This window comes from Photinus pyralis, unplaced genomic scaffold (assembly GCF_008802855.1).
Source record: "Photinus pyralis isolate 1611_PpyrPB1 unplaced genomic scaffold, Ppyr1.3 Ppyr1.4_LG5, whole genome shotgun sequence".
Taxonomy (NCBI): Eukaryota; Metazoa; Arthropoda; class Insecta; order Coleoptera; family Lampyridae; genus Photinus; species Photinus pyralis.
The window spans coordinates 38,211,589-38,221,876 of record NW_022170596.1 but is presented as its reverse complement, the minus strand read 5'-3'; the positions used below and the strand labels follow the sequence as shown (position 1 = coordinate 38,221,876).

The window sequence follows — 10,288 nt, the reverse complement described above, 5'->3', positions numbered from 1 at the left end:
TAGGGATAACACTACGTAAAGGTGACATAATCAAAGCCAAATGTCCGAAGTATAATGCAGGGCAGTTATTTTGCTTGGAACTACTATTACAATCACGTCTCAGGAAATGAGTAAAGTACAGCTAGTGGAAGAATTACATAAACCTGCAAGAAGGAACTTTCCTAGGCGGCACGTAATTATTAAAGGACTAAATGACCTATTCCAAGCCGATTTGATGGAAATGATACCTTATGCGCCAATGAACAAAGGTTTCCGTTACATTTTGGTGGTTATAAACACATTTTCTAAATTTGTTTGGGCGTACCCTATAAAACGAAAAAATGGAAAACTGGGGGCAGATGTTATGAATAAACTTTTATCGGGACTTAAAACGACCCCGAAACATTTACAAACAGATATGGGAAAGGAATTTTATAACAAGGATTTTGGAGATGTAATGAAGAAATTCAATGTTAATCATTATAGTAGCTATTCTACCCTAAAAAGCTCTATTGTTGAGCGCGTTAACAGAACGCTTAAGTCAATTATGTTCAAGAAATTCAGCTTACAGGGTTCCTACAAATGGCTATCACTTTTACCTCAAATAGTTGACAAATACAATTCAACTAAACATCGAACTACGGGATATAAACCTATCGATGTTAACGAGAAGAACGCCTCAAGTATTTTGAAGAGAGTTTACAGTCATATAAATGTGATTAACCCAAAACCACCTAAATTTAAAGTGGACGATTCTGTGAGAATTAGTAAATACAGAACCGTTTTCGCAAAAGGTTACACGCCAAATTGGACTTACGAGACATTCACAGTTGCTAAAGTGAAACGTTCAAATCCTACGACATATATACTAAAAGATAGTACAAATCAAGAAATAAAAGGAAGATTTTACGAACAAGAATTACAAAAAGCGCAGTACCCCGACATCCACTTGGTTGAGCGAGTAATTCGAAGAAAGGGCCAGAAATCCTTAGTGAAGTGGTTAGGATTTGACAGTTCTCACAATTCTTGGGTATTAAATAAAGATATTCTATAAATTTTGGCATTTCAAAGCTGTACTTCAAGTAAGATGTGTTTAGAAGACGGCGCAGCTGATTATACCAACTTTGAAGATCGACTCCTATCATTTCATTCATGGGTAGGAGTTCCATCGGCAGTTGAACTTGCTAATGCTGGATTTTTCTACACGCATAGCGGCGATACGGTGGAATGCTTTTATTGTAAAGTGCGCATTAATAAGTGGGAGGCCTCCGATGTACCCTTAGCTGAGCACCTTCGTTGGTCGTCACGTTGCAGATATGCAAGATTATTAAATCGTATGGCCTGCTTGAAGATTAATGAAACAGAGAAGACCTACTGCGTTTGTGGTTGTAGTCCGGGCGCTCATCTTATTTAATAAAACAATGCGATTTATTTTTTTTATTGTAATTATGGCACATGGTATTGTAAACATTTTAAATAAACATTTTAAATAACTTAGCTTGTTATTGATGATTACAAAGAATTAAGAAAATCTTCCAAACTTTGAATTGCGTTAATATCGCGATGTCTCCATGCCAATGTTCTGCAGGTGCCAGGGATAATGAATCTTTTGTCGTCCGTTGATGATAAGGCTATTTTGTTTGTCATTTCTGTGTACATGGTGTGCAAGTGAGATCGAAAACCGCTCATCTGCTTCATAATCACGCCACCTTCTTCGACTACTTTCTTATAATCTTCCTCTTTTAAGCCGTTCTTTATTACATACTTTTTTACCCCTTTAGCTTTCTTATCTACACGATCACCTACATTGACACAGTATGACTTTGCACCTGCACCGTAAAAACTAGCGATGGGGACACCGCAATATTCATCTTTCATCTTCCTCACAACTGAAATGTGGCGTGGAATACCGTGTACATTATCAAGGGGAAATTTAGATGTGTCATATCTATCCAAATATAATTTCATGTCATCATAGAAATTATTAGTAAAAATCTCCAATATAAGGGAATTGGTGTCTGTATACAACAAAGATACTTTATCTTGATATAATGGTTTTAGAAAATCGTAAAAGAACTCGTACATAACTGTTTTGGATAAATCTAAAATTGAAAAACCAACATACACCGGTTTGTTGTACTTTACGGATACTTTGGACATTTCAATTGCCACGAGATTTTCAGAGAACACCGATAAATTTTTAAAATTTGGTTTAGATATGTGCCCCTCAGCTCCAGGCTTCTTACCGATCCTCTCCCAGTGACTTACAAGTGCAACGTTAACTCGTTTGTCAACGTTTTCCATAGTTTTACCATAAATGCTGTTATTCATAGTTTTTATAGTGTCACGGCCCGATTCGCTAGTTTCACGATTACGCAGTTGCGTATTTAGATCAATATATGATTTTAACCAAGGCGATTGCATAAATTTAACCCCGCGATGAATATTTTTTAAAATTAATCCGTGTTGCAGGCATTGTCTTAGCATTCTATAATGTAAAACGTATTTTTCCTTATGATTTAAATTTGGAATTAGTTTCTTATACTTTGACCTTGAATTTGGCGGGGTTATAGATTCGGGGCAATAGGGCATGTCATTTTGCAAATTGTGGAGGGCCTCAGGGTACAGTAGATCAACTTCTAAGACATACCCGATCGGTGACTCATCTGATATTTCGAAAACATTAAAATTTTGAATTTCTTCGGGTGTGAGCCAAGCAAAGTCACTTTGTGGGAGAAATTGTGTTTGGGAATGGCCATAAAGATTGCATGCATCCAGATAAATAATAAAAGAGCTTGGTTTGGAAGGATCGTAATTGGGAAGAAATTTATTGTTAGCGATTGCTTTGCGTTTGGTGCACGTACTGACGCCGCCTCGAATACCACGTTTAAAAAAATGAAGCATGTCAATATCTGTCAGTAATTCTATGTAACGCTAAGTTTGAGTGGCGCTGATTTACAAACCCCACGTTAAATAAAGGGGATGCCTCAGCTAGCGGCTCAATTAAATTAAACCACACGAAACTATAATACTCAGGGTAGGGCGTTAGACTAACGATTTGACTTACCCCCTCAAACAATAAATGGGCGCCACCTTGTTCACTACTAGAGAAGGTCTTCGGTTCAACCTGAACAAGGAAGGTTGATACCACTGCAGGGCAATAAATACCCTGTAGGAACGAGCAATAATCCAAAACACTGGAGGTAACTTCAACGGTGATAGTATAATTTGTAACCAACAGTATTGCAATTACACATGCAAATAATCACAGAATCAATTTAAGGTACCCCAACACACAGTATAACAAGTAACAATAAATATGTATAAAATCGACTACTAAAGTAGATATATATATATAACAACTAATGACTAACCCACAGGTAATATCACATGCAAAAATTAGTGAGCGGCAACCGATGCGAAGCCCGTGGGTTAATTAACCCACCCTTCCCAAATAGTAGTCTATCCGCAAACAAAATGGTCTTCCCACCCTTGCTTTTCCCTTTTTATAGTTAGGTCGGCAGTGGCCAAGCAGCCTGGATTAAACGGTGTTGCATAAATGGATAGTTCTAGGCATTAATTATAAGCTAAACACTTTAATGACGTGGTACGGGGTTGCTTAGTTAACAAGGCGGTATGAGTACTCATGCGCTTACAAATTCAACGGGATCCACAGCAGTATGACCCGTAAATGTACCAATTATTCCTATCCCCTTACTTTGTACCTCCGATCGGTAAAGTGCCCCAGATGCGAGCGTAACCCTTCGCTTAAGATTAACATTAGGAGTGCCTATGCAATGGCAAATAGTACTAATATCGAAAGGCAAAGTTTATTTCACCGTTCTCCGGAAACGTGGCGGCTACGTGGTGTTCCTGCTCCCCTTAAGATTCTTCGTGTCGGTTGTCCACCCCCGTGGTTACAAATCTCAGGATATCCGGGAGCCCTCAGCTCGGGTAATAACCGCTACAATCGGCCTCTAGGTGGACAATCGGATGACAATAAGGTCCAGCAGTGGGAAACCAACCATGCGTGACCACAAGTTTGACATGAGATAATTACGTGCGATACAAAAAAAACAGGAAAAGTAAAACCCTAAAACAATGTCGGAATTAATACTGGTTTTTGGCCAAGATTTAAGCATACCTCTTAATTAAAAAGAGGGCTTTTTAAAACTCGTTAATTAACGAGATGCCTCGAGGTTATCGGCAATCAAAGCTCTGGCTTAGGTGATGCGAAGAACAGGTGCGTTATCTAAAAGAACAGCGTGGCTGTGACAATAGAAATGATACGCAGATGTTACTTACGTCAAGCAAATGTATTCAGATCCCGTAACGGTAAATGGATAAAATGGTCTAACAAACCAATCTCCAAAACATCGATTATTCATGGACTCGAAAATCCGCAATTCGGCGATATGTAACTATATTATGCCCATGAAAATTTTCAAGACGCCATCACACCTGTTCGTTTTTAAAGCAAGCACCAATGAATGAAATATTCACCGCTTAATACGTGTCGGTGGAGTAACGCACATGCGCAAAAACATAGAAAATATTCCCAATTTGCAATATGCCAGTGGCGTAACCTAATATCGGCCTGTAAGAATCCGTAGCATAGAGAAAATGAACGGTGAGAAGAATTAAAACCGTTACATCTAATTCCACATCCGTCTTTTTTAACATAGCGTCCCAGCTAAGGCTAGGACCGGTCAGATATTGGGCAGCGTCAATTTCGTACTCGCGTAAACACACGCCTCTGTAGTTTTCAAATATATCGGCAAATAAAAGCACGTCAGATTTTAAATAAATGTCCGAGTATTCGCCCAACGTCTGGCAATTAAATAAATTCCAAACTTCCTGAGCACGTCTGTATTCTTCATCGGTAATGTCCTGCTCGTGCAACATATCAAAGAAATCGCTTTTATTGGGGATCGTAGTTAGATTAAGCTTATCGTATGAGTCTACAAACGAATACGGAAAAACACCTTTTTGTCGAATTAATTCAAATTCACGTCCAGATCCAAAAAATTTTGTAATTTCAGTGCACTCGCTATCACTCAAATTTTTAGCAAGAACATTTAATGAACTGGCCAGAAAACGAAAACTATCGACGAAACGTATTCTCCATATTAGGTTTTTTGGAACTCCGTTCTCCACGATTTGATCTACTACAATATGCTTCGAAAAAGAAATGTATTTTTCCTTATTTCCGGCAATAACGTCTATATTTTCATTCTCTAAAGCCAGGGATTTAACGAAAAGATGGCTGTCGTACCCGGTCAAATTGTGGAAAAATACAGGGATAAAATTTGGGGTTTGAAGCTGTAAATTACATATAGAATGACATAATCCGGCCCTGACGAAAGAAGTCTGATGGTCGTGGTCGATCACTTTTACATCTCCCTCAACAAAAGGTTTCTCACAAATCCCACAATTTGTGGCAAGATTAATTTTTCTTTGACTTCCATATATAACCAGTGCTGAAGAGCCCATCCTAGAACAAATAATTATGTAAACATGGCATAAACAATTGGATATTATACCTGACTCGCGATGTTCAAATTCCGTTGCGTCAACTTCCAGTTTTTCGATGATATCCTTAAACCATTCACTTAAGTCGGAACTTATCGTCAATACTTGGTTACGAGTATTAAAAGACTTAACTTCTCCTCGATCCTTCGATTCCAAAATAAAATAACCAAACAGCTCGCAGTTCACCTTAACGCTACCCATGATATCAATTTGCTCACGAACTAATTTTTTTATTACGTCAGCCAACGATTCGACAAATTCCTTCAGATTAATGTATTGTGTATTCGCTGATATTCTGTAGCTTACAATGCGAGATTTGAAGGCTGACGTAATTACTTGAACACCTTCAGTTGAAAACGCAAGGGAATTATTTTTATGTTTGACACTTCGCAAATGTCCAACATAATCTCGGCTTGAAACGTGCTCCGAACACACATCGCAAAATCTCTGGGTATCGTGTGCAACTTTGAGCTTCTTTGGAGATGGTTCTTGAGCTACGATTTAAACACTTTTTTTTTGCAAGAGTAATAAAAATTCCTTACCTCTACATGACTTTTTGAGATGGCGTCGAAGATTGCTATTAGTAGCGAATGATTTATTACATTTTTCACACATAAACATTTTTGATTCCTATAAAATTGAGTCACAAATGAAATAATTTCGCAACTTTCTCACCTTATAAACGAGCTTGATCTCCTTTTTTAAATAAGCAGTTGGCACACCGGCTTAATGATCCCCCAAAATCTGAACTCTTCAATATTTTTACTGGAAGCTCCTAGATAACAGTAAATGACAAAAAAAAAGTAACTCCACTCAATTACTTACCCTACGGATAACTGTTGGATGTCCGCTAATAACTTTGCCCTCCTTTCAATAAGGTGCTCCACTTGGCAATGGCACCACTGGAGATCGCAAAAATTGTTTTCCCGTTTAATAGATAAAATCTTAAAAAATCGAGAAAGTTGTTTTTCGGCGTCTATAAGTTGACGGTTAAGGCATTCAATGTCACCGAAGATTTCTTCAAGAAGCGAATAATCGAAATCTGGACAAATTAAATCTTTAAAAATATCTTCTATTAACTCGTTTTCTTGCACATCAGCTTCTTTCGCGGGCACGACTACAATGTTCTGCAATATTTTAATACGGGGCGAAGCACTCATGCTTACTGCAGCTGCTCGATATTTTTGCACTATATATGTGTGGGGTTTAAACTAATTGATCAAGGAGCATGATTGAGCATTTCCTCTCTACAAATTATCTACCAATATCTCAAACTATTTGAAGATATCGACTGCCCATTAAAATTTTTTTTCTTGGGATTCGTGCTCCTCCTAACGAATACACCTCTCCAAAAAGGTTTGGATTTCCCCATTCCATCGATATTCGCATATATAAGGTTCTTTGGTATAAATACAACTTCTTCAATTAAAAAAGATTCATAACATTTCGTTAACAAATATCTAGTTAATATGGAAACTCACGGTAAGTAGAACTTAAATCTTTTAGGCATCAAAGTAATTACTTATTTTCCTATCAGAAATCGAAATTTGGGACGTGGTTCCTTTCGAATTATGGATAGACCGGCCCGTAGATACCCCCAAGACGGTCATCGTGAACAATTTTGAAAGAACACCCCTATTTGTGACAACGGTTCCACCCACCGGCCCGCCTATCATAACATCATTTGGGCCGGTCACATTCACCATGCGTGAATCAAATAACACATTGGAATTTTTTTTCATAAACACTTTTAAATAAAAACTTTCCGATTTCTATTACATTTTATTACCTTTGAAAAATAAACCCTTTACCAAGCATTTCGTTTTAGAATAAAAGATAACAAACCTTACATCCATTCAGTAGTCATCTATAAAACGTTAATAACAATTGGTTAAGTATATCGTTTTGTCTTATAACAGGATTTACTTTGTAAAAGATTCACCAAATTATGGGAAAAAAAACTCACATCATTCGAAAACTCTTCGATCTAGGCTTATAATTTTTTATTTAGTAAATTTATTCAGTTAAGGCCGTCTGACACTATGCTAAATTTTGTATAAAATTTTGCACTAGAAAATTTTGTAAAAAATGTTGTACAAAATTTAGAAAAAAAAATGAAATGTGTCTGACACTATTTAAAAATTATGGTAAAATAAAATTATTCACGCTTGCTCAGTCTCAGTTACAACATGGGGAATTTTGATTTTGGTTGTTACCTCATTGGTTTTCACTAAAAGCAGCTGTTGGTGCGACATAACCTATACGCTTTGTTATTATATGTACTTATTTAGTCGAATCGATTACATTTCATATCACTGACTTTAGCTATGCCTAATACAAACATATCATTAATGCACGCGGCGCTTGCCGCCACGGCAATTATTCTTTTGCGAAAAATGCTGTTACGCTTAAAACAAAAACGCAATCGACGAAGATTGTGGTCGAGAACGTGGTTACAACGGCGAAATGAGGGTAGAGGCGTTTTAAATATGTTAAACCAAGAGCTTCTGCAGGAGGACCCCGTATCTTACCAAAATTACCTTCGCTTAAACAATAAACAGCTGGGATATTTGCTAGCATTAGTGAAAGATGACATAACCAAACAAGATACCCACTTACGAGAGTGTATCCCCGCTAGAAGCAAGTAAGTATCAAAGAAGCCTTACATTTTAGGGCATATAGCATGTACAGTTCTTAACTTCAGATTACAAGTTACTCTAAGATTTTTGGCAACCGGAGAGACGTTTCGATCCCTTATGTACGCAACAAGGATTCACGAAACTACAATTAGTCGTTTCATACCCGAGGTGTGCAACGCAATCGTATTAAAATTGAAACCAAATTATTTGAAGGTAAGTTGTCGTTTTGTCAGTATGTTTATAAAATTTATTGAAACAATTTAAACTCTTACAGACACCAAACACGCCAGAAGAGTGGAATAAAATTGCGGATGATTTTAATAATTTATGGCAGTTTCCACACTGCATTGGAGCACTCGATGGACGCCATATAACATTCAGAGCCCCAATCTCGGCAGGATCGTACTATTACAACTATAAAGGTTCTAATAGTATTGTGCTGCTGGGTTTGGCAGATGCAAATTATAAATTTATTTACATAAATATTGGTGTTAACGGACGCATTAGCGATGGCGGGGTGTTTAACAACAGTAAGTTGTCAAAGGCACTGCAAGACAACACACTTAATTTGCCACAGCCCAAACTGCTGCCAGGAATGGAACATCCAATGCCCTATGTCATTGTCGCCGATGATGCATTTCCATTAGCAACAAACCTAATGAAGCCCTATCCTGAACGAGGACTTACCAAAGAATGCAGGATATTTAATTATCGTCTATCACGTGCAAGACGCATAATTGAAAATGCATTTGGCATTTTAGTGAATAGATTTAGGGTACTTTTAAATCCAATTAATTTAATTCCAGAAAAAGTAGAATTAATTACATTGACTTGTGTCTTATTACATAATTTTCTTGCCACTGAAAACTCACAATCCTATATAGAGATTGACGAGGACATCAAAGACCTGCAAAAAGTAACACGACAGTGTGGTAATCGAACGTCGAATAATGCGAGAGAAATTCGTGATCGATTTAAAACTTTTTTCAATTCTTTAGAAGGGTCTGTAGATTGGCAGGAAGAGGCAATAAATAATTTTAATATGTATACAATGTATTTTATATTCTTACCCTGGCCTATTATTTACATTCTACTTTTTTTTATACTGCGATACAGGCATTCAACAATTTCCTGTTCCACTTCGAGACGTATGTCTTCGTTCGTAATTTGATTTAATTTGCAAACAATAAATTTTGCTAACGCTTCGTCTTCTTCATTTTTGCCTTGATTCGTCTTCATTGCCTGATTAATAGATGCAAGTGTATTTGACGCTTCCCGTATGAGATTTTCTTCCACTGGCTCTTGCCGCAGTTTCCTCTTCTTTGGTTTTGGCTGGTAAAATCCATTGGAAGAGGAAGGCGAAGCAACTTGAAATGACATGTCTGGTGACTGTACATTTTCATCACCTGCATCGTGGAGCACGCCGTCTTCTCCTACGACATATTCCTGCACTTCTGATGATTGCGAATCACGCTCTGTGTCTTCCTGCTCTGTCTCTACGTCCTCCGTTAGGGAATCGACTGCCAATCGCACTTTGCAGTGCTCAAGAAGGAAAAACATGACTTTAAAATACCATATTGTTGGTTTATATAACTGTAAATAAAAGTTTTAGTTATTACTACTGTACAGAAGTTTGATGGTATCAGCTTACAGAATCGTCATCATCGTTGTCACCAGCTCCGCTGCGCCTGGATACATTCCATTTCTTGTATTCGTTTAGGAAGTTCGTTTTCAAACCACCAAATTTGGTTTTTATTTCGTTAATCGTTACGGACGGCCTTACTTCCTTCAGCACAGCCTCTATTTTTTCTAAAGCATGCTGTCGTGCATGCCTGTTTTTGTACAACACTGATTTTGTAGCATAGAGACAGGGATGTTTTTGATTCTCCTGTATCAAAATTTCACATTGTTCCCGCGACCAGGACATTTTATTAATAAATTTACAAAGTTCAACAGCAAACGAGTGTTTACACCACTACACGTTTAAAGGTAATAATGTTTATGTTTATGGTTCAGGTTATGTACCACACACGTGCATAGGATGCGCCGTAAAACTATGCGCACTTTTTGTACAAATTTTAGGTAGTTTTTAGAACGCGTTCTAAAAAATTTTATACAAACAAATTATGTAACAAATT

General features: G+C 37.3%; 3 protein-coding genes and 1 long non-coding RNA gene across 7 annotated transcripts; 1 reads left to right on the top strand and 3 right to left on the bottom strand.

Moving 5' to 3' along the window:
• Positions 1–476: 476 nt before the first annotated feature.
• On the bottom strand, positions 477–6,548 carry LOC116171357. Of its 4 annotated transcripts, XM_031488148.1 has the most exons (6): positions 6,337–6,548; positions 6,187–6,286; positions 6,054–6,141; positions 5,523–6,005; positions 4,635–5,473; positions 477–2,903 (listed from the first exon to the last, which is right to left on the bottom strand). In XM_031488148.1, exons 5-6 carry the CDS (start codon positions 5,470–5,472, stop codon positions 1,492–1,494), a joined length of 2,250 nt encoding a protein of 749 aa, XP_031344008.1. In that variant the 5' UTR covers position 5,473; positions 5,523–6,005; positions 6,054–6,141; positions 6,187–6,286; positions 6,337–6,548; the 3' UTR covers positions 477–1,491. The 4 variants fall into 4 exon arrangements, with proteins under 4 accessions (XP_031344008.1, XP_031344011.1, XP_031344009.1 ...); XM_031488149.1 differs by lacking the exon at positions 477–2,903 and having other exon boundaries at positions 4,665–5,473; XM_031488151.1 differs by lacking the exon at positions 477–2,903 and having other exon boundaries at positions 4,662–5,473; positions 6,054–6,286.
• LOC116171359 lies at positions 3,183–4,583 on the bottom strand. Its single transcript, XR_004145435.1, has 3 exons — positions 4,285–4,583; positions 4,124–4,231; positions 3,183–4,072 (listed from the first exon to the last, which is right to left on the bottom strand). It is a non-coding gene; the product is annotated as an uncharacterized LOC116171359 (long non-coding RNA).
• A 1,077-nt stretch (positions 6,549–7,625) lies between the features above and the next one.
• Positions 7,626–8,838, top strand: LOC116171358. Its single transcript, XM_031488152.1, has 4 exons — positions 7,626–8,155; positions 8,216–8,363; positions 8,425–8,680; positions 8,728–8,838. Exons 1-4 carry the CDS (start codon positions 7,839–7,841, stop codon positions 8,781–8,783), a joined length of 777 nt encoding a protein of 258 aa, XP_031344012.1. The 5' UTR covers positions 7,626–7,838; the 3' UTR covers positions 8,784–8,838.
• Positions 8,839–9,221: 383 nt separating this feature from the next.
• LOC116170731 lies at positions 9,222–10,077 on the bottom strand. The gene is made up of 2 exons (XM_031487237.1): positions 9,802–10,077; positions 9,222–9,743 (listed from the first exon to the last, which is right to left on the bottom strand). The coding sequence occupies exons 1-2, from the start codon at positions 10,075–10,077 to the stop codon at positions 9,234–9,236; spliced, it is 786 nt and encodes a 261-aa protein (XP_031343097.1). The 3' UTR covers positions 9,222–9,233.
• Between the last annotated feature and the right edge of the window lie 211 nt (positions 10,078–10,288).